Source organism: Carassius carassius, chromosome 4, assembly GCF_963082965.1.
Source record: "Carassius carassius chromosome 4, fCarCar2.1, whole genome shotgun sequence".
NCBI lineage: Eukaryota > Metazoa > Chordata > Actinopteri > Cypriniformes > Cyprinidae > Carassius > Carassius carassius.
Genome location: NC_081758.1, coordinates 10,913,889 through 10,938,060, shown reverse-complemented (window position 1 = coordinate 10,938,060; position 24,172 = coordinate 10,913,889). Strand labels below are relative to the sequence as shown.

The following is a 24,172-nucleotide window of genomic DNA, read 5'->3' as shown; positions in this document are numbered from 1 at the left end:
TTCCTAAATCTTCTCATTGTAACCATTCCTTCCCTCTTGGACCATCAGACTTTTTCCTTATTATATGCAAGACGGAATAACAAGATGTTACTTAATTATTAAGAGGAAATAACAGAGCAGCTAATACCAAGAGCTTGGAAGATACATAAAAGTGCAACTCTGGACTAAATACTAAAACACCTGCTCAACAACATGCAACTCAATCACCAAAGGGTGAACATGCAGTTGTGTATGTTTAAAGGCATAGGACCACCGTGACATATTAATATGTCGTTAAATATTAAAGAGGAAGCACGCCATTGTTTGTCCTCCATTTCAGAGAGGCAGTTGTGATTGGACGGTTGAGAGAGAGAGAGAGAGAGTGAGAGAGAGAGAGCCTGTGCTGCTGGGGAAACTGCGAGGACAACTTCAGGGAAAGCAACAGAGGTGCACTCAAGTGTTAAACTATCTGACAATGGATGTGAAGCATGGGGAAACCAAGACAGAGTCGGCAGAAAAATGGTAAACTGAAGTTGGACTTTTAGTACATTAAACATGGATGGACCTGCAAGCGGAACGGTAGAACCTCAAGAGACCGATGGCACACAGAACCGAGCCAAGGATGAAGTGGACAGGTAGACCTTCTGCACGGAACATACATTATTGAAGTTACGGAAACTTGCTTATGTCATATTAAAACAAAACATATTTGATTTTTTGCTTATTTAAAAAGAAAATGAAATGAATGAGGGAAATGTATTTTATTATTCAAGATTAAGATCATGCATGCGTTTCTTATTAATTTTGAATATCATTTAATTATATATACAATGGTGATTTTTCATTAAATAAACATTCTTTGTGATTCATGCTCTCATTATAAACAATGAAATGACTCTGACAAGTCATGCAATTAAAACTTTTTCCATCAAATCTTTTTGTAAGCCTGAAGCACATTGTATGTTTATGGTTATGTTTTATGTTTGTTTGGACATGCACCGCTGGTTTGTAAAAAAAGAACATTTTAGAGGTCAAGCACTTACAGCAAACAGATATTTTATTATTACGTCCGTGTATACAGATTTTATTGCTGCTGGCCACAAATAGTAAACAGATACATACGGCTCGACTTACACTCTTTTAACGACTGACCTTGTGTGTCTGGAAGAGTACAATATTGTGGGGGGAAATTTCAATAATTTTAACCAACTGGTTCCAGACATTTTTAGTGGATGTTCAAAGTTGCTTTTATATTTTTTAAAACATTAATTTTAATGATACAAAAAAATATTGTTTTTGGCTGGCTCTGTACCGAAGATTTTATTTCACCAATATTTAGCCATCACAAAGTCAGAACTGACCATCTCGGAATAAACACCCAGAGATGTTTTTATCATACTGAGCTCGTTCTGTAGGGTCTCGCATGTGTCCGAGGCTCCTGTGGAAGGGGATGTTGTGGAGACTGGAGCACAGACCTCCAGGGACAGCCGGAAACTGGACTGCATCATCTGCTACAGTGCGTATAATCTGGGAGAGAGACTCCCGCGCAAACTCTACTGTGGTCACACGTTCTGCCAGGCCTGTCTGAAGCGGCTGGACACCCTCATCAATGAGCAGGTGGGACTCAAGCTACTTAAACACTTCACCACAAATATCACATGATTTATTTCAAAGTGCAAGTCAGGTTCGCCCATCTTGTGGTTTGGATGAGGAAAACCAATAATAATCTAGCTCTAACAAATTGTAGTCAGATATAGCCTACCACTCTTAAAATTTTAATACGCATCGAAAAATCTAAGTATTCATATGTTGACTTCCTGAAGTGATAAAACCTTGTTTTTTTTTTATTTACTAGTACCTATTTACTACAACCTATTTATTTATTAGTACATATAACATGTCTGTTAGGGGTAAAGAGAAAAGATACATTACTAGAAGAAAAAGTTGTAGATAATAAATAGTTGAATAGTACAGATTACTTTCAAGTTTTTACTTCAGGACATCGCTTCTTAATGCATTTCTTTGCCCAAAGGTCAGTTTTAAATAGGTCAAAATTTGATTTTTTTTAATTCCAATTAACTTTATGAATGAGCAATTAAATTAACTACAAATATAATTTGATAAGCACTAATATTGAACTAAACTGAAATGACTTGAGCCGAATATTAACACCTGATGTAGAGCTGCTGTATAATTGAAAAAAGTTTGATTCATAACTAATGAATATTGCAACAATCACAGTTATTAAACTTAAAGGAGTTGAAAAACTTCAATATTATCTTTTTAGAACTGCTTTTCAACTGAAATTAAAGAACTTTGCAACAATAATACTGTTATTTTCTTGTTGTTCACTGTGAAGCTGCTTTGAAACCATCTGTATTGTATAAAGTTGTATGTAAATGAATATGATTTGACTTCTGAAATTCTGATAGTTGATGCACTGTATTACACACCTCAGCTCAGCTGTGTCAGATGGTTGTAATTAACTCAGGTGTCTTTCCCCACAGACGTGGATCCCGTGTCCACAGTGCCGGCAGAACACTCCTCTACCTCGCAGCGGTGCCACTGGACTAGACCTAGACCTGGCAGCATTTCTGGGTGTTAAAGCTGAAGTGGAAAACCAGCGAACCTACAGCCAGCAAGCACCGCTTGAGACCAAGCCCTCCTTTATAAAGCAGCCAATCACAGATCAACCACCCTCAGCCTGGGCCAATGTGGCAGTAGCAGAACGTCGCCTCCACAGAAACCATTGTTGCAAGCACTGCCTGCTCTGCTGCTGGTGGTGCTAGATTCAGTCACATACCAGCTATCAATCTCTTTCTGCTGGGGATGGTGCACAGACTCTATGACAGTGAGATTTAAAAAAAAAAATAAATACATAAAAAAATTCACAACGGATATCCCACTGTCCAGAAACCATTAAAAAATTGCCATTGCAAAATTGCATTTTATTTAGGTACCCAAATGGATCAGTAATATGACAAATTTTGCAAAACTCAGCGTTCAAAACTGGAGTCGGATATATGGACATGAAAGACCTTTAATATGATGAAGATTTAAGAATAGACATACTGAATTTCAGATCTTCGACCATCCACTAGAATGCTTGTTACTACACATTTGAACTGACAGTCAGCTCCCATTTTAAAGATCTCCTGAGTTGTTTTCCAGCTCTTTAAAACTAAACCAAAAAAAAAAACTTGTATAAAAATTCTTAATGAAAATATAACAAGACAAACAATCTCATTCTGACATCCAGAGTTTGAAGGTTCGGTCAAAAGAGCAGGTTGCAATGAGCTGTCCGTCAGGTGAAAGGTCAAGCCCCATGACCTTCCCTTCATGCCCTGCCAGGGTCTTCAGAGGTGACCAGCCGGGATGGGTCCACACTTTGGCTATGTTGTCATACGCACCAGTCAGCAAAAAATGGCCATCATTAGCTAAAAGGAAATGACTCTGTTAATATTAACATTGCAAAAATGTTACACAAATTTGCAAGTTCATTTGAGGTGAATTTAGACTCATTCACTTTGACAGACAGTAGACCTACGGACCTTAAAAAAACAAAAAACAAAAAAAAAAACACTACAATATTTGTTCCCTCAAAACCCATGTGACCTTTTCTTTTGTGGAACACTGATATTTTGCTGAATGTCAACAGTGTTTATTTAATTTGGGGACTGAGGTTGCTGTCAAGAGGCGAGTAAATGAGTATTTGTTATATTTGCATGAATAATCTCTAAATTATATATGCCCTCTTGACTTGAATACTTACGTTGAAACTTGACTGAAGACACAAGGTTTTCATGGGCAGGAATTGTGTACATGCACCTTCTGTGACGAAGGTCCCACACTTTACAGGTGTTATCTCCACTTCCTGTTGCCACGTGAAAGCTGCCCAAGGAGGATTTCAGGGTAATTATCAAATGAAGCTCAAATAACAGTAAACAGCTTTACTAAATCTTTAAAATGTTCACATGGGCTTTCTTTTACTCACCCGTTTGGTGAGAAATTGATGCTGTAAATCTCTTTGTGGTGGCCCTCCAGGAACATGATACAACGACCAGTCCGCAGGTCCCAGACACGAGCAAATCCATCTAAACCACTGTACATGGAGCAATAATGAATAACATTAACACAGCAATTGAATGATTAATAAGCCAAGTATAAATCCTTTTGAACTAAAACAACCAATCAAAAGCAGATTGAATGAACTATTACAAAATTATGCGGCGGACTACTTGGTTCAGGCTCTGGTAATGCAAATACTGGAAAAAACAATGCTACAATCAGAGGGATTAGGGTTAAGATAAGGAAACGTATGATGGATTACATTTTTTTTATTTGGTTGGTCCTAAACTGAACATACTTGGACCCATAAGAGCATTGATGTAAATGTATAGATCAAGTGTTGTGTTTATTCCTGTACAAAAACAGTGGAGTGCCTCAGGGTTTAGTGCGAGGCCCTTACCCAGTTCCTGCCAGAGAGCCATCCGGGTGGAAGTGCAGGTCATGGACACCTTTACTATGACCCTCCTGATGCAGAATTTCTTCTTGAACTTCAAGATCCCAAAGTCGCCATGAGTTATCATAGCTAAAGATAAAGATAAATCGGTTAAATATATGAAAGAAAGGTTTTATCCCAACACCAATATTCATACCATCGTTTTGCATTTACCTTATTTTTTTATAAAAAAAAATAAATAAATAAAAATACATACACACATATATATATATATATATATATATAAAAATATAAATATATATATAAACACAGAAAATACATTCATACCAAGTTGTGCCCAGAAAACGTCCAGAGGGATGCCAGGCCACCCGCGCCACTCTCATAGAGTGCCCCTCAATGTCTGCTATAGGCTCATCACTACACATAAGAACAGGTGAATGTTACATGTTTTACTTCTTAGAAATTGAGACCAAAATGTTAAATACTAATAATACACACCTGTCTAAACTCCACAGCTTAACAGATCCATCCGCAGCACAGGAGGCCATATTGACATCGGACTCCTCGAGTGTGAGTGTGGCTTGAGGATGAAAGCTAATCGCTCCCACGTTGGTATTGTGACCTGAGAAAGAAGAGTTAACCTTCAGTGAATCCAGTGGTAAAAGCTGTACTGTAAACTGGAATGAAAAGTATGACGCAGCTTGAAGAACAAACGCTACAGAACATCATTTTGATATATTTACCTCTTAACGTGCGTACAAGCGTACAATCTGGGACATTCCACAATTTACACAAGCCACTCCTACAACAAAGAAATATTTTCAGACATGTTTTTAGACCAAATATAAAAAGTATTTTAAAACATACATTTTAAAATATTATTTTGTCTCCAAACATTCTTTTTTTAAAGAACAATTTATTAATGCAGAGAAATTCTTGTTTGAACAAGGAGTCCTACAACACACAGTATGGCCAACAACCAGCCTGCAAGTAAATCAAGAAGAAGTTTCTATTTTACAAGCAAAATGTGGTCACTCCAAAATATTAATTTGATTTAATTAATATAAGTGACATGATAAGCATAAACTACTAGTCAAGTCAAATCTGCTTCATTACTGCTTTACTACAAGCAGGACTTTTGAAAACATCCTCACTTTACAGGAAGTGCCTAAACTAAGGTAAGGTTGTAGTAGTCACAGTTCTTCGATGTGTTTCTGAGTTGCTTCTGTCCCTCCATGTAATTTAATTAAGGCTTTCTCATTGATCATGTGTGTGAGCCATACTTTCTGTTGTAGGCTGTTCATTCAAAAACCTCACTGCATTATTACAATTCTTGCGAAAGCATACAAAGCATATATGAATAACCTTAAAAACAAATGTTTTTGTGAATGATGTGTATGAAATAAATGATTAAATACCACCGTTAAATATATGATAAAACAAACCATGAAGCAGTCACAAGCATCTTAGAGTTGGGGCTAAACTGGCAGTGAGATATTGGACGGTCATCGCCAATTTGGCTGCAGAAGTTATTCACATTCTAAATAAAACAGTAATAATTAAATACAGCATTAAAAGTGCAAGACCATTACAAAACATCATAAAGGCTTGCTGTCGTACCCGTAGGGCCTTGTGAAGCTCTTGCTGTTTTATTGTTCTTGTAGATTCTGGAATCTCTTTTTGTGCCCTTGCGGCATCTAACCTTTCCACTGCCCTGGAGAACCAAACAAAAACACCAAACTAGCTTTTAAAATACACCAAATAGTCATTCGGCTGCATTTTATATCTATATTCTTAGATACTGGAAAAATAACATCTGTCCTGCTTACCTGGGCAGGGAATACTTGGCTAACCAAATACGTGCCTCTTTCAGAGATGAAGGTCCTTCATGGTACCACGTCTGCTGATACTGCACAAAACACACGACCTTCCTTCAGTCTTTCAAATCTACGACAACTACAACTTCCTGAAAGTAGGACACAATGAATAAAACAGGAGTTCCTACATCATCTTGAGTCCGCTTTGCTTTTTCATCCTCTTTCTTTGACCTCTTCAAGGCGTCAGGACCCACTACTGAAAGTTTGTTCCTCAATCTGTGGAGAACAAAACATCAGAAACCACTAAAACTGAAAAAGAAGTGAATACTTTTAGGAGTTAAAAGATTAATTCAATTGATAAAAAGTGACAATATGTATTTATAACGTTACAAAAGACTTTAAGAATTTCACAAAGATATTAAGCAGCACAACTGTATTCATATGCGCTGATTAAAAAAAAAAAAAAAACGTTTATTGGACTGATTTCTAAGGTGACACTTGGAATAATGGCTGTTGAAAATTCAGCTTTTCCATCACAGGAATAAATTCAATTTTTAAATAAAAACCTGTCCACCCACCTCTCTCGTCTCTCTGGAGGCCCCTCCCCAAACAGCGTGATTGGCTCGCCAAGAGCTCGGAGGCAGGCCTTGACCTCGACATCATCAGTAGAGACGGTGATTTGTCTCGCTCTCTTTCTGCGCTCAAACTCTGCCAGCACTTCAGCCTGTCGCTCACTCACATGCTCCTCCATCTCCATAGACTCGCCTGAGGAGAGGAAAAAGAAACAAGTTACACTGCTGAAGAGCAAACATCATTTCCTGTCAGTAAGAATAGGTTACAGATTAAGATTAAGCGTCTTTTGAACCTTTTAGTTACATATAAAAACAAAGCATAATTGTTTTATGTTTTGTATCTTGTTTGATACATCAGGCTTTTATGGCCTAAATAATATGATACAATGAGAACGAAATATGGAGGAGGAAAAAAAAACAATTATTTATATATAGACATACATATATATATACATAAAATAAATATCAGCTGTCACTCTGTATCCCAATTATGTTCTAGTAAAATAATATTTAAGTGCTTAGTTTCAAAGCTCAAAAAAATAAATAAATCAAAGCCATTTAGTTTGTATTATGGGGGGACAACACATTTAGTTCAATGCCATACAATAACTGAGAGATACAGAATATTTAGATGTTCCTCAAAAGCTTGGTTTATATCAGATTAAGATTTTGTTGAAATACAAATCAGCATATTTGATTATTACATTTTAATATAATTTTCCTAATAAACTAAAACATTTTTTGTCAGTCTGGCAAGTGTTCATACTGAAATATTACGAATATTAAGTTATAAAAAAAGTATGAAATACATATGAAGAATATCAGACTTACCACTGGAGATGTTAATATTCCCAGCCTTGATGCCAGCTTTAACAGCATCTCTGGCAGCAGAAGATACTCCTTCTCGGCTGAGACGCTCCTTCTCCTTTTCTTCAAGACTTCCATAGAAAATCCTGGCCTTCTTCACGACTGGAGCTTCGTCTTCATCCGACATCTTTTCAACTATTTATGAATCAGAATATCTTATTTACAAATCCTGTATGGACAGTTCTACAATATTCATCAACCTAACTTTTACTTTGGTTGATTAGGTGTTCGATATTATCAAATAGTGATATTAAAAACTTCTGCTAATTACATTGAAGTACCATATAAATACCACTGTATAGGAGTACAGATATCATTCAGTAACGTTACTATCATGTGATATATCACTGAACGACAGTAACGTACGTTTTGCAAGAAGTTAAGAAACTAATTTTAGCTAAATAAAGAGAAACTCGTTCATCTTAACCAACTCTTCACTCACCCTTTATCCTTTTACAGACACAAAGAAAGCTTGCTTTAAAAACAGGTTGTTTATATGAGATCTAATGTGTACTGTCTACAAACACGAACACACAACGCGGGCCAGACGGCGCACAGTGTGTCGTCATATCCGCCTGTGTGACTTCACGCGCTACGAGAATAAATAGTGACACCCAGCGGATGAAATTATCACTGTCTATGGAAATTATGACAGATCTTCGACATTATGAATTTAATATTTTTCATATTACGCTGATGTGTGTTCCTTTATTGGGTCCCTCATTTTCCACAACAATATTTTGAAGCTAGGACCATTTTCCCCAATTGTTCACGATTTTAAGACTTTTACTTATTTTAAATTATCTTAAGTCATATTGAGACATCATAGGACTGCAGCGATTGCTTTTTTACTTAATTATAATTTTTTTTTTACTTATTTGAATTATTTTTGTCGCATACCATTCTTTATTCACTTTTCATGATGGGCTTATTTACTAAATTCATCAAAGTTTTTTTTATCGAATGGATAATTAAATGCTTTTATTTTAAGTGCTGCTTTTATTGTGGGCCTTTCAGCTAAATACAAACAGTAAAACAATTATGAAACAATTCAAACACTTCAAACAAGTCAGGATTTAATTTCAGTTTATTTAGTTATTTCTCAACGCCTCTGCTTTCTACGCGCTTTAACTACATTTCCCATAATTCCCCTCCGGACTTCCGGTGGAGACTGGAGATCAAACGTGTGAGAGCGCGGTAAGTGTTGTGATGTGAAAACAGTCGTCTATTTAATTTTGAATGGTTTGCCGTTAATCTGTCATGTTGAATAACCTAAACGACAATCTTCATAGTTCATTATTATGCTGTTTGTTACTGTTTAAGACTCCGAGTTCAAAGATAATGAGCTAATTAGCATGTAGCTGCTAACCAATAACGTTACATTGCAGCAGCAGGACTCGATTCAGAATGGACAGAATCTGCATTACTTAACGATGCGTTTCCAGGCAACAGGAGGCGGTGACGTGAAGATGCTGCGCAGGAAGCCCACGCGCCTGGAGCTCAAGCTGGACGACACAGAGGAGTTTGAAAGTGTCAAGAAAGAGCTGGAGGTAAAATCCTGATCAATTGCACGTAGGGCTGAATATGTGAAGGTAGTGTCATCATCCATGCAACCAGAAAAGGAGAAAAAACTTTGGGAGAAACCAGGCTCAGTCGAGCCATAAGCAATTGGTAAAACAAGCCAAAGAACTGAATAATACCTTGAAAAAAAAAAGTTTAAAATGATGTACTAGAAGCTGGTTTATCCCTACTTTTCCTGAAACCATGATGCTCTACGGTGATTATGAGAGTAACTTAAACAACTGTAAACAGTGAAAGTTTCAGTCTAAGGACGCAATAAGCATTTTCAAAACCTGGGTCCAATGAAATGACATTACTCTTCAGAGGATTTAAGCCTGGAATAAGACGCGAGGATTTGGGAAGAATAATTAGAGATTCTAATTTTCATTCCAGTGAATTACTCACGGGACATATACCACAAATGAAATCGGGGAAGCAGACCACAAATGCGCACTATATGTTGATGAAAATAGCAAATATGTGTGCTAAGATCTACAACATACACTTACTGCAGCCAAAGGTAATTTTTTGTAAGGAAAGATCGATCTTGTTTTAATAATAATCTCATGTCTGTCCAGAGTCGAAAGAAACAGAGGGAAGAGGTGGATGTAGTTGGTGTGGCCACATCCACCGAGATGAGCGGAGCATCCGCTGGCGGGACGGACGGGAAGACCAGGGAGCAGATGATCCACGAGCGGATCGGTTACAAACCCCACCCAAAGCCCAACACTTTGCCATCACTTTTTGGGAACCTTCAGTTTTGACAATTTGAAGACATGAAAAGTGGACTACAAGGTGTTGGGAATCTGCATCACACACATACATATTCTGATTTAATATCAGCTGCCCTGAAATAGACAAAGCCTTTTGTGACAACAGATTACAAAGGACTATTTTTCTACAGCGTAAATTAAATCTTGTTAGTTGGATGTGGAAAATTGTGTCTTTTGGCTTTACTGTAAAGAAGAAGGAGAAACATTTTATAGGTGAACATCAAAAACAGGTTGGTTTATAAATGAGGTGGTCACAACAATTCTTCAGATCATACAATATTTATTTGTTTTCACTGATTACAGTACTGTTTATATTTCAAACTCTACAGACATGACTGAACTGTAAACCGACTAAGAAATCTTAACATTGCCTCGGCACTGGAAATGAGGTTCAGCGCTTCTACACAAAGGCTTGTAGTTTTTCCCACTTAAGATCGTGAAGATTTACTTTGCTTTTAAAACCAATCTGCAAAATTGATCAAAACCAGTGGCAACTGCTACAAAAACATGATGTTAATATTTTCTTTTAGAACAGCTTTTCTGCTTTTAACTTAAATACTTTTAAACATGTGTACTGGTTTGAAATATGTGGTTTTGCGATTTTCTCAGTAAGAAGGCCTTTATTTTTTTCAAGCAATTGAGACACTCTTTGGGCACTTTAATTGGGTCCCATATGTAAAAGGCACACCCCTTTTAATAAAGGAGCATAATTATCCCCAATTTCAACATAATTCACATTCTGAACTGGAACCCTGTAACTATCAGAGCGATGACCTTATTATCTTGAACAGCTCATGATTTGCACAACATCACAAATGTGCCACAAATTTACATTTTAAAAAATGTCATAATGTAAAAAGATTGTCAGAAGACTGATATCAAGTACACTGTCATCGCAGTGTGTTCCAAATTTAAATTACAAAAAGAAACCGTTGACACTGGCATCAGATATGATTTATTTTCCACCAGTCTCCATATTTACTTAAAAGCTCTCCAAAGGGTGCAAAGTTCGACTTTGTCCCAAAACCTCTCTTTCTTGTGCAAACATCACTCAGTCCAGTGTTTATGTCTAAACAATGGTCGCTGATTATTAACCACAGTTTCAATGATTTGAAACACTTGGCCATATAACAACCTCAAAAAACAAATAAAAAAAAAACACACCGTCCTGGCACTAGTGCTTGTATATTGGGTCCACCAGATCCAGTTTGGCTTCTAGAGTCTACGGTCGCCCTCTTGGGTGTATGTGTGTGGTCCCTCATTTAAGGCAAAGGGTTTATTTAGGTTGTGTCACACCCAGAAGCACCTTTATGAGCGTAATAATCCATGAGATGAAATGATTATTACAAATAATGTCAGTTGTGGCTCTCAGCACTATGGAGGTAGACTGTGCACTCATATGTGATTACTGGGATGGGATATGAAATCTGGAGCGAATTTTAATAAAACAAATCAAAACAGAGCTTTAAAAAGAATGGAGCCACTTGGCCGATATTAACCAAGATGAATGAATTCATATAGTGCTCAGCACATGTAGAGTTGCGGTGCATGTTGGGATTGTGAATTGGGTATTTTTTGTTTTTTTTTGAGGTTACACACAAGAGAGGTTAATGACAATGTTCTGTAATATCAACCACTACTGCCTTCTTCCAGCTGAACAGGAAGTAGCCGAGACCGGCGCCCGCCGCCACTGCGATGCACAGGTACCCGTTGTACGTCATGAACACCAGCATGAGGAAGTAACTGACCACCACTTGGATGATGTGAAGAAAGGTCTGGAGAAAGTGTGCGAGACTCAGCATTCGCTGGCTGGAGGAGAGAACAGAAGTGGTGCTTTTAGCTCATTACAGGATTACAAATGTCAGGTCAGCAGTGAGAAGAGAACCTGTCAAATGCATGTTTACCTCACAGAGGTCACTCGTGAGGTACATACACGGGATGATAAAATCAGTGGAGTTTTGCTTTAGTACTAACAATATAAAGGCCATTTATTTAATTTAGCAAGCATGTCTTTATATGATTATGTTTATGAACTATTTTTAATTTGCCAATGTATTGGTAAATCTAATTATGAGATAAAGTCCAAACTGAGATAAATTAAATTTTTAAAGTTAATTGTCTTATGACTTTTTAATCGCAGAAATGCAACTGATTTCTTAATTTTAACTTTTTATGTTATATTATGACTTATATCAATTTTGACTGTCAAAACTATGGCTTATCCCATGATTTCAACTTTGTTATTTTGACATTTTAATCACAATTTTGACTTGGTCAGGTTTGAGTTTTTTTTTTTTAGATTTATGACTTAGTATGTCATTATTCTGACCTTTTATTTTATTATATTATGACTTTCTATCTCATAATTATAACCTAGTATGTCATGCATCTGAAATTTCATCTCATAATTTAGATTTCTTATCTCATAGTTATAACTTAGGCCCAATCCCAATTCTATTTTATATTCACGACTTTTATATACAGTTTAAATATTGAATTGCTACATTATATTTTCCAGCGACGAGAGGATACAATCGCTGTTTTTAAGTAAACTCACTCTAAAAAGATAAACGCACAGACGCGAATACACGCATCTCTCTCTCTCTCTCTCTCTCTCTCTCATAGGCAATATTTGAGAAAATGGTTTAGCGATTTCTAATTATTGGGGGGATTAGCCCCCATCAGTGTCTACGGCAGTTATCACCCTGATCAGACATATGCAATGGCACTATCGTGCAGTCTGTAAAGATATAACGTTAACAAACATTAGCGATTTTTTGCAAACATTTCTTTGAGTAACATGACCACTAATATGAACTCTCAATTGAATGTAACATACAACAAATGATTAATTTTCGTTAAAATCTTTATTTATGCCAAAAAAGCTTACATTTATGTGTCTTTTTGTTTGCTGTAGCAGCCATGTTGCCGAGATAATTCATACCCCTTCGTTTGAAGGGCTATCTGGCCCTTCCCCTTACCCCTCCAACCAAAAGAGAATCGAGACACCCCTACCCACAGGGGAAAGGGGAAGGGCTAAGGGGTAGAATTGGGATTGGGCCTTAATGTCATTTATCTTCTGATTTTTGATCTGAGGCAGAAATAGACTTCCATAAACCCCTGCCCAAAAGATCCAGCAATCAGATTGGTTTAGATTTGCCATGTATACTTTTTGGGTTTGTAATTATTAAAATAATGATAATGTTACTGTGACACACACAGATATATATATATATGACAGGACCATTTGGTTGGGGCTAATGGTCACGTTTATAGAGCAGTTTCAAGCTTTATAACTTGAAGGTCAACATACAATTAATTTCGCAACACATTTGACTTTTATCATGTCATGCAGTTCATGTGAAACTGAATGGCACTCATGTCCTGATAACTGCTGAAAGGAAAAGTTCCTTCAAATTCATGAAAGATTACAAAGACCTTATTGTGAAATGATGAATCATGCACAATAAAAACTGGCAAGGTTCACCAAGAAAGCAGTCTTTTTTATATTGCATTTACTAACACCTATGCAGACCTTCTGAAAACATGAGTACTCCATTCACTGACCCGACTGTTTTATGCGTCTCCATGAGCACGGTGCCATCAGCTCCTGGGACAGGCATGGAGTTGTAACGCACGTTCACCTGATTCCTTCTCAACAGGAACTCGCGGCCGATCTTCAGACCCTCGTAGAACACAGCCAGCAGGAACACACCAATGCACGCCCCTACCATTTCTAGAGATGAGGATGAAGAAAAGTTACAACACAAGAAACCTTACATTAGCCGGGTTTCCATCCAAAGTTGAGAATTTAACTTGTGAGCAAAATTGGAATATCGCACAAAACATTTGTGGAACATGCTGTGGAACAAGATTGGCCCGCTGGTTAGTCAGGATTTACCGTCCCATAGCGCAGTCACATGACTTTTTTGATGCGCTTGGAGGAATTTAGTGGCAAAATGTATTTCTATCTCCCCTTATTCGCTTTAACATTTTTCGCACAAGTCAAAAACCACTTCAAGTGAGCGTAAAAATTGCAGACATTTATTTTTCAATCACTTCAGTCTGATACGATAGTTCGAAATGCACATAAAAACAGGGTAACAGGAACCCAGCTATTGTTACCTACTTTTCTCTTAATACCCCAGTGCAATCTGAACTTCCTGGTTACAAAAATGTCCTGCTTTGTTCTCAAAATTAAGATGCATCAGCTTACTAAAACTAGTACAATCTAGTAAAACCTGTATGACGTTCTAAACATGATAAATAGATAAGAATGTTGGAGGCCAATGACTTGCAATGTATGGACGAAAACAGAGCAAATCTTACCTCCTGGTGTGTTGATAACCAGCCCAGCAAATAGCAGCTCCACATTTTTGTAGCCAAAGTAGAAGGTCATTTGCTGAAAGTATACATGAAGCAACATTTTCAATTTATGTTTTCCCATAATGAATACCACAATTCTAATAATATGTTAATGAAGAAGCAGTCTTACATCCACTGTACAACAGCATTAAACGAACATAACATTTGTGTTTGACACCCAAACTTAATGAACTCCAGCTTGTCTCACCATCATCATCATGTGATCCCCATGGCCCGTGTCGGGGGGTGTCATATGGTCCCCATGAGAGTCGGAGATAGCAGGCGCCATGGTTGGGTGCACATGGTCACTGTGTGGATCTGACATATTCATCTCACTGAACAGAGGTTCTGGGGAGAGAGTGCAAACATTCTTAAAGATTCAAGTTGTGTGTAGGGATGCACTGATATGAACATTTTGGCCGATAACCGATAATTATTATTATTTTATTTTTTTTATTTGAAAGCCGATAACCGATATGCTGGCTGATAAATCTGCATCCAAGTTTTTATATACTTTTTGAGAGCCTGATTATAAAAAAATGTCTCATCATTAAAAGGCACATCCCAAAACACTTCAACATAAGCAGCCTGGTTTGAACAAGGAAGTCTCCCATTACCAAATTTCATCAAAAAAAGTCTTAGAAATAAATAAAATAATGCATTAATAATGCTAACAAATTGTCTGAGATCAAGCGTTTCTGTTTCAAGTGTATCGGCTTTAGGATATCGGCCAGATTTTCTTATCGGACCGATACAGATAACAGGGGAAAAAAAAAGAGCATTTATCGGCCGATACCGATATGGGCCGATATATTGTGCTTCCCTAGTTGTGTGTTTGACAGCTATCTAGAATAATAAAGAAATGTTCTTCAGTTTATTAAATTACTGTTCTGCTAAAAGAAAGGAGGAGAACATACTCCAGTTGAGTGGTTTTTAGCAGCTGTATTCATTCATTCATATATCATTCATCTGTAAAATGCAAACGAAGATATTTTGAACAAAACCTATGAGATTTCCAACCCTCCACTGAAAGTCCACTCTGTTTCTGTGTATTAAGTTAAGTCCCTGGTTATTTTAAATTCATAAAAAGCATTCAAATTCTGACTAAACAATAACAGATACAAGAGACCTTCACTAATCAAATATCTCCACAACCCCAGGCTATTCACTTTGACAACATTGGCCAGATAATCGAATACGTACCTCTATAAAACAATTACTTTCCCCATTAAGCAGCAAACAGGCTTTCCTAAAGGTTCGGGACAGCCTCGGGGATAAAACACACATCACAGATGACTGTATGTGACACACAGCAGACTAATGAATGCATTATGCATACTATCTGTACTAACCATTAGTCAGCGTGCACTTGCTTGACTGAAAAAGTTACTCTTTTACAAATCTGGAATGAAAATTTCCCTCATATTTAGCCCAGATTCATAAACACAAACAATGTCAACTGAGGAGCAACGAAAGATGGGGGAAAACAATTCAGAAAAAAAAAAAAAATGTCTGCTTGTATCCTGTCTTCCTAATCACCGTCCAGAAGTTGTCACGAAGTAAAATGTATCATGTGACTACTCTTATAGCATACAAAATGTCTTCACACATTTTAAAAGTCAGTAAGTATAAAACATGTACAAGATCCCTTCCTAAATGATCCCAATTTTTTTTTTTGATGTATCTTGGTAGTATGTTTCTGGTATTTTTTTTTTTTTTTAATTGCCATGTAAATAGTAAATTCTATGGTAGATTACACAGTAATTATTTAGTACCATGGTATTAGCATTTAAGATACCATGGATGGCTAAGTGTTGCATTAATTCATTTCTGTCATTAAAATCTCATACAAAAGAAAAAACTGCACAACAAAACAAAATTAAATAAAATTGAATCAAATGAAGAATTTCCCCAGAAATAACTCACCCAAGGAAACCTGTCACCTCAGCTGGCTTCCTTCTCAAAGTATCTTTCGCAAACAGGTGCAATTAGTGTCTAAAGTGCAGCACCACAGCAATAGCGTTCATGAAGAGCAGTAGGAATCTAGTGTGCAGCTCGCCGTACAGCACTGACTTCTCATGTGACTTCTCATCTGCTTTTCATTTCCCTTTTCTGCCATTAATCCAATCACAAGGTTTTAACCACACCCACTGAAAAGACCTCCTCTCTTCATCCACTCTTACTCACTATAGATCCAGTCAAAAGTTATTCTGTATTATGACTATTTTACACATTTTTTATGTGGAAGTAAGGCAATTATGTAGTGCCCACAAAATTACTATTTTGTATTTAATCCCTTCCCAAAGTAACCACCCTAACCCGTTTTCTTTTTCTTTTTTTTTGCGAAAATAAAGTAAAACACATTAAAATGTATACGTGTGCATTTGCTTTTCCCATCAAAGTGCTGTTTCTTGATAAATATTCAAGAGTGCGAAAAATCGGACCTACATTCCAAAATGTTCAAATTATTTTATGTCTTTTGCAATTCATCAAATTATGTGACGATTTATTTCTTTGTTGGTAAAAGGCAGATTGGATGGAGACATTTTTCTGAGTAAATGGTGGATGAAAACTCGGCTAATATAACAATTCAAAATAATGTCAAAAGTCCAAACTTTTGTGCAAACTAGACCTTTCCTCAACAGTCATAACGCAAGCCTGTGCTTCGGGACAGTACGTCTGTTTTAAGAAAAACGATCAATGTTCAAAGATCAGCTTTTAACAATGTTCAACTGAACAAGGTTTCAGATTATGAGCTGTGTGCTTGTTACCATAAAGATAAACAACAGCGATTTCAATCTTTTATCATATTAATCGTTTCTTAAAAAGTGATTGTATCAATGATATTTTAAGTGCATGGAACGATAAGGATTTGGTCAATCATTACTGATCGTTATGATGTTCAGACCGCATTAACCTTCTCATTGGCGGGTCACAGAACAGAAACGCAAGCAAACGAATGTTCAGGGGGCAATATGAACTAGCATTAACTGTGTTCAATAGCACGAGTCGTGTAATCGTCCAGCTTTAGTGCAGAGGTCAAGGTGAGGCAGCAGTTGACTCATACGGAGCAGTTCAAAATTTCACAACAGCCTACTAATCAAATGTTGAATTTGAATAATGATTTTGTTAGGTTTAACAGAAATCATGTAAATATAGTTGACCAAACAAATCACAATGAGTGCAAAAGAGAAAACCCTTTAATGATTATGACAATAATTATTTTAGTAGTTTAGTCCCATCAACAGAGCTTATAAACCATGTGGGAAAAGAGCTGAGATTGTGGGAACAATTGGTTTCATTGGAAGAGTTCATTTTGAAAAAGAACAAGGTCAAAATGAAAAATAAAGACATGCACTGACGCATTCATTCCCAATAAGATCAATAACATGCTTTTAGAAAACAGACAGGCTGAATTATCAATCCATGCTGGAAAATTAAGCTTATTTTTAGCACTATTCTGATGCATTGTGCATTTTTCATTGTAAGCTAAACTTATTACTGTAAAGTTTAAAAAGAATGATACATTATGTACATTTAACATTACTTATATATCATATTAGAGATTTTGTAGTGAATGTTTTTTTTTTTTATATTTTAAAATATTTTAAAATGTTTTTCATTTTAAAATGCATCAAGATTCAATAATTTTGTATTTCAGATTTTTCATATTACAATGATAAGATTAACAGAAAGAGGGGGAAATACAATTCTGATGCCAAATGGATGTTTGGCGTGTGTAACATGATCTAGACATTTGTTTGTGAGAATTCAGACGTGACTGAACGCTTAAAAAAGCAAACAGGATTGGGCTGTAATGCCAGATATTAAATTAAAAATGAAACAAAATGCATTAATGGCACTTGGATGCCACTCGTTCATTTGAGAAGAACCATGTGGATAGTGAAACGAACACATTTTGGTTTAAAATAAAAACAACTTGCAGACAGTCTTGCACAAAGCACTGACATTCTAGAGCAGTGTTTCTCAACCGGGGGTACGCGGACCCCAAGTGGTCCGTGGCATAATTGCAGGGGGTCCGTAAAACCATTTAAAAATATATATATTTTAAATATCCTAAATTTATTTTTTAGCTTTATTGTTTAGTATTACTAAAACCAGAATTAAGGTTGAAATTACAAATTATTTTAAATGACCTAATTTATTTTTGCCGCGATTTGCCGCCATTTTACTCAATCCAGTATGTTTACAGCGCGTTGATTTCAGTCAGAGAACTGTCACATAGGGGAGAGCAGCAATCATGGACAGGTGGCTTAAAAAAAATGATGGGCCATCTACCAGCGGGTCTGACACAAGACAGGAAAATTCCAGCCCACCAGAAAAGCGAATTAAAAAGGACAGACCAAAAGAACGTCAATATCAAGACAGTTACAAAATGTTTGGGTTTACCATGACAACGACTGAGCCTCCACAGCCATTATGTTTTCTGTGTGGTGAGGTCCTGTCTAACCACGCAATGAAACCATCCCATTTACAGCGACATCTGACAACGAGACATGCTTCATATGTAGGTAAATCTGCAGACTTTTTTTACAGAAAACTTTCCGAATTTCGGAAAAGTCAAGACACACTAAAAGAGGCAACACAGATGAACAGTTCTTCCCTGCTTGCTTCATATGAGTTATCTTTGCTTGTAGCCAAATCGAAAAAACCATACTCAGTTGCTGAGGAATTAATTGTGCCAGCAGCTGCCATCCTAGCAGAAACAATGTTGGACAAGAAGGCAGCAGATGCAATTAAAACGGTGCCTTTATCCAACGACACTGTATGCCGTCGGATTGATGATATGTCTGCGGATATCCTTGCGCAAGTGGTGGAAAAATTAAAGCGGTCTGACTATTTTGCTTTGCAATTAGATGAGTCAACTGACGTTAGTGGCAAATCACAACTGGTAGCGTTTGTTCGCTTCAAGGACACAGATAATATCACCGAACATATTCTTTTCTGCAAGCCAATGCTGGCCAGAACTACCGGCGAGGATGTTTTTAATGTTGTGGACTCTTTTTTTCACGGAGCACTCGTTGAACTGGCAGCGCTGCTCACATATCTGCACGGACGGTGCAGCGTCAATGACGGGGCGCACCCGTGGATTCCTCGCACGCGCAAAACAGGTAAACCCTGGCATTAAGACAGTTCACTGCATAATTCACAGGGAAGCTTTAGCTTCAAAACGTATGTGCCCCAAATTACACGAAGTCCTTAATGATGCTGTTAAAATCATCAACTTCATTAAATCCCGACCTGTAAATGCCAGATTGTTTGAAAAACTATGTGATGGAGCAAATTCTGAACACCAGCAATTATTGCTTCACACTGATATACGCTGGCTCTCAAGGGGAAAAACACTCCAGAGACTGTTTGAGTTACGGGATCAAGTCAGTGACTTTCTTACTGAGCACTTGCATTCACTCGCACCACTGCTGAAGAACAACAGCTGGCTGGCATATTTAGCTTACCTGGCAGATGTTTTCAGCAGGCTGAATGACTTGAACTTGGAATTGCAAGGAAAAGACACAACTGTCCTACACCTGTATGATCGAGTTTCAGGGTTCATGAAGAAAATTGAGCTCTGGTGTCAGAAATGCCAGAATGGGGATGTCAGTAGTTTCCCTCAGCTGGACATGTGCCTTGTTAATGCTAGAGCTGAAAAAGTGAGCATTCTGCAGACAGTACAGGCACACTTGGACAAAATTTCCTCTGAATTCAGATCATATTTTCCTGACATTGAGGTTCATAATTCTGCACTTGACTGGATAAGGAACCCTTTTGTGTCTACCTGCACCCAGACCGCTCCTGTTACCCTCCAGGAAAGACTTATTGATTTGTCCTCAGATAGGGGTTTGAAAATAATGTTTTCAGAAACATCACTGACACAGTTTTGGTGCAATGTTGAAAAGGAGTACCCTGATGTTGGGAAACATGCTCTGTATGAACTGCTGCCTTTTGGATCAACCTATCTGTGTGAGGTCACATTTTCAGCCATGGCACACATAAAAACAAAACAGAGAAACAGACTCAGCTTGGAGAGGAACCTTATTGCTGCTGTTGCTACACTTCACCCCAGGATGCAAAAGCTTATTTGTGATAAACAGGTGCAAATTTCACATTAAACAAAAGATTCAAGCAAAATAACATTCAGATGGATGTGTTAAAAAGTTAAAGCCAAATTAGATAGATGGCAGTGTTGAAACTGTTCCATGTGTTGAAAGAGAATGTTGTTCCAAAGAATTGGTTGTAGATGAAGCATGTGTTGTGTAATTTTAATGCAGTAAAATTAAATTTTAGTATTAAAAAGTGTAAATTTTACAAAAGAAAGTAACATTCAAATGGACGTTGTTAAAATATTAATCTCAAATTGGACATTAATGGACATGTAATGTTTTACAGAATGCAGTAGAATATTGTTCTGAAATTGACAATGTTGTTGTGATTGATTGTGTAATGTGTTGTGCCATTTCAATGCAATCAAATTAAATGGCCAGATGCAATTCAAGTTGCCAGTCATTAAAAAAAATTTAATTACTTAACTTGCATTCACTGATATTGCATTCATAGCGTTTAACTGTGAAAATCATTGTGGTTGGAAAGAAAACAGTGGATGGCAGATGAGAACTGGGGTAGGGGGTCCATGAGGCTGGTTTCAGATATTATGGGGGTCCAATACTCCAAAAAGGTTGAGAAACACTGTTCTAGAGAATGCAGATGAAATATAGCAAAGGACCTCATCCAACCAGGGTTTCCTGGATTTCTGGTTCAGCAAAACAATCAACCTATAAATAAACACACATACAAAGAATCCAGGGACCTTCCTTCCCCCACTTTGATACTAAGAAGAAGAAAAAAAGTCTGTATTCAGGAACAAAAGCAAGTTATGAGAAGTATTTTTCCTTGTAGTCTAACAATAGTTAAACATGCTTTCTTTTTTGTGAACTTTTTCACACAACCCTACCAGACCCATTTTACGAGCAATAATGAACAAACAACCATTGTCTCTCTTTCCAAAGAAAACAAATTAAAGATTTAGTAGAATATTCAAGCTGCTGCTTTTCTCATCTCACTTCATGGCATGTAAGAGTTACATTGGACTTCAAGAATAAATTTCCTCACACAAAACTATATATAAAAAAAAACAACAACATTGACTTTCATTGTGTTTTAATCAGTGCTTCTCAAGTAGTCCACCTGAGCTGGAAAGGGGCCTGAAGATATTTATTTTAATTCACCCCATTTTTAATTTTTTTTTTTCATTTGAAGAACCAGAGCACTGTCTTAAAAACATGGAAAATTCATGCAAATGTAAAATAAAAATTAAAAACATTATACATTTTGTGAAACTCATGATATCGGTGATATCTTCTAGTTAAGTCAAGCTGTACAATATGTTATTGGGTGGAAATTCTGAGTAAAAGATATCTGTAAAAATCCTGATCCTTGATCCTCATTCAGTAAATCACAAGCCTTTGAATATTGTTGACACTGGGAGGCCTTGGAGTCAGAAAGGTTGAGAACCACGGGTTTACATGCATACCAGAAACTGATCATTACAACAACATTCATTTCCATGCACATTCAGCTCAGTAAACCAGCTTTCTCTCCACATTATTCATCCGGTCTTTTCCACACACATGCCACACTTCAAAAAAAGAGGTCAAGATGTTTTTCATGCATTTACACGTCCATAAACTGCATTTGGATTTACATTATGTTTCACGGAATGCTGCTTTCTGCAAAAACCTGGAATAATGTGGTTATCGTTATCCAGAAATGTGAATAAGTATTTAATCAAAACAGGTTTTTTTAACTGAAATAAATCTGCAATAAGATCAAATATTAACATTAAATACGAAAATCTACTTTGGCAACCAAATAAAATAAAATCGCAAATTACTAAAACTAACATTAAAGGAATAGAAACATTAAAAAGGACAAAAGTATCTTTTTAAAATCAAATCAAATCTAAATTTAAAAGGCAATTAAAACAATAAATAAATACTCTATTAATATTTACGGTTAAAATTATGAAATAAGCAAATTAAAGTATCTTTTTAAAATCAAATCAAATCTTAATGTAAAAGGCAATTAAAAAAATACTCTATTAATATTTACGGTTAAAATTATGGAATAAGCAAATTATTTATTTTTTTACTTTGTAAAGAAAGTCTTATGTGTTTGGAACGATTGAGTTATTCCTTTCATTTTTAGCTTTAAACGATGTTCAAAGGCACTCTAAAACTAATTATGCATAAGGATAGCAGACTGATATCGGTTTATAACTCAAGTTTATTAAAAGTGAAAACATAACCACGAATGACCTACGTGGCCAGCACGAACAACTATTTTGACAATAAACCAGCTTATATTTTACTTTCTGATGTAACGTTAGATACTAGGAAAATAATCAGACCAGCATTTATACTGCACAACCGACTCATTTAGACATTATCATCTGCTGCTGAGTAGAAATTATTAAAAAATTTTTGGTAATGTTAATAAGCAGGGCAAATAGTCGAGAGCAGAAGTGTTAATTTCTTCTCAGAGGTCATGGCAACAGAGATTACAGGGAAAAAACTACTTCTGTGAGCTGCAAAGACACACAAACCTCACCTTGACAGCATGCGACGGCCGCGTGCACAGGTTTCCTTCAGTGTCTTTGATATTAACTGCAGACCATCAGTTTCGGGAGGACAGAAAATCAGATTAACCGTCACACTGAGCAACGGCGAGATGCTCGACTCAGTGAAGTAGCTGTGAACTGCAAGTAGGAAGTCCGCTACAACGCGGAATGTAATACATAATAAAAGTCTACAGCAAAAGCTCCTGAACGAGTTAACTTTTTATTAGCATTGATATTCTAGTCATTTAAATCAATAAAAATACATTCACACAAAATTATTTTTGTTCTTTTTTTAGATTTTTTTTTTTGTACAAAAAATAAGAAACATTAAAAAAAAAAAATCCTAACTTCTAAACTGGTAAAGAAGCTGGTAAAAAATAAAAGACAAAACATTTCCCATCAGTATTTAAATTTTGTTCTTTTTTATTATTATTATTTTATTCATGCCTGTGACGTGTTTCACGGTTGCGGCTTGAAGAGATACAGCAAAAACCGGGAGTTAACAATAAATTTAATTTTCTACCTATTAGATTGTGTTTTATTCACGTCTACGCCTACAATAATGCAAAAATAGTAATTGTTATTGTACAGTGTGAGAAAAAAATGCGCTATATTGATGTGCGCATACCCAGATGTTTTTGCTGTATCCTTCCAGTAAAAGAAAGTTATCGTTCTAGTTTCCACGTTTTCCGTACTCCCGATGCCACGTCAAGAAAATACGTGATGTTTACAAACAATTGTATATAATTTTGTCTTTACGCGTTGGCAGAGTTGAATGCTTTTGATTTTATATTTGACAATTGTGCGCGTACGTTCACTTAATAAGAAGACATTTTATTTTATAAGTTAAATGTTGCACGGAGTCGAGGCCTTATGTTTTTACCACTGAAAATTAGCGTTTAAGTTTAAAAATAAATAAAGCGATATATTTATCCGAGTAGATATGTAAATATCATTAAGCTTTTTATTAAACTTATTCAGGAAAAGTCTGGAAGACATTTATTGTTGTGCAGTTTTTATAATCTAGTGACAACATTTAAACTACTTGTTAAGTGCATGGATATATTATAATTTATATATTTTTTTTTTAAGAATTAATAGTTTTTGGAGAATTATAAATTTTATAGATGGACAATATAGCT

At 36.3% G+C, this 24,172-nt stretch overlaps 4 protein-coding genes across 5 annotated transcripts; 2 read left to right on the top strand and 2 right to left on the bottom strand.

The window, feature by feature from the left end:
• Positions 1 to 407: 407 nt before the first annotated feature.
• On the top strand, positions 408 to 3,203 carry LOC132133810 (RING finger protein 224-like). Its single transcript, XM_059546808.1, has 3 exons — positions 408 to 614; positions 1,395 to 1,596; positions 2,487 to 3,203. The coding sequence occupies exons 1-3, from the start codon at positions 535 to 537 to the stop codon at positions 2,766 to 2,768; spliced, it is 564 nt and encodes a 187-aa protein (XP_059402791.1). The 5' UTR covers positions 408 to 534; the 3' UTR covers positions 2,769 to 3,203.
• Positions 2,907 to 8,284, bottom strand: LOC132133803 (U4/U6 small nuclear ribonucleoprotein Prp4-like). Its single transcript, XM_059546795.1, has 14 exons — positions 8,140 to 8,284; positions 7,662 to 7,832; positions 6,837 to 7,023; positions 6,447 to 6,534; positions 6,271 to 6,350; positions 6,062 to 6,155; positions 5,887 to 5,981; positions 5,185 to 5,243; positions 4,940 to 5,063; positions 4,769 to 4,858; positions 4,448 to 4,570; positions 3,974 to 4,081; positions 3,752 to 3,870; positions 2,907 to 3,416 (listed from the first exon to the last, which is right to left on the bottom strand). Exons 2-14 carry the CDS (start codon positions 7,822 to 7,824, stop codon positions 3,223 to 3,225), a joined length of 1,524 nt encoding a protein of 507 aa, XP_059402778.1. The 5' UTR covers positions 7,825 to 7,832; positions 8,140 to 8,284; the 3' UTR covers positions 2,907 to 3,222.
• A 629-nt stretch (positions 8,285 to 8,913) lies between these two features.
• On the top strand, positions 8,914 to 10,514 carry LOC132133800 (anaphase-promoting complex subunit CDC26-like). Its single transcript, XM_059546781.1, has 2 exons — positions 8,914 to 9,247; positions 9,836 to 10,514. Exons 1-2 carry the CDS (start codon positions 9,131 to 9,133, stop codon positions 10,019 to 10,021), a joined length of 303 nt encoding a protein of 100 aa, XP_059402764.1. The 5' UTR covers positions 8,914 to 9,130; the 3' UTR covers positions 10,022 to 10,514.
• slc31a1 (solute carrier family 31 member 1) lies at positions 10,290 to 23,171 on the bottom strand. 2 transcript variants are annotated; one of them, XM_059546767.1, is made up of 5 exons: positions 23,021 to 23,171; positions 14,604 to 14,743; positions 14,360 to 14,432; positions 13,598 to 13,766; positions 10,290 to 11,839 (listed from the first exon to the last, which is right to left on the bottom strand). In XM_059546767.1, exons 2-5 carry the CDS (start codon positions 14,724 to 14,726, stop codon positions 11,638 to 11,640), a joined length of 567 nt encoding a protein of 188 aa, XP_059402750.1. In that variant the 5' UTR covers positions 14,727 to 14,743; positions 23,021 to 23,171; the 3' UTR covers positions 10,290 to 11,637. The 2 variants fall into 2 exon arrangements, with proteins under 2 accessions (XP_059402750.1, XP_059402744.1); XM_059546761.1 differs by lacking the exon at positions 23,021 to 23,171 and adding an exon at positions 16,322 to 16,486.
• Positions 23,172 to 24,172: the final 1,001 nt, after the last annotated feature.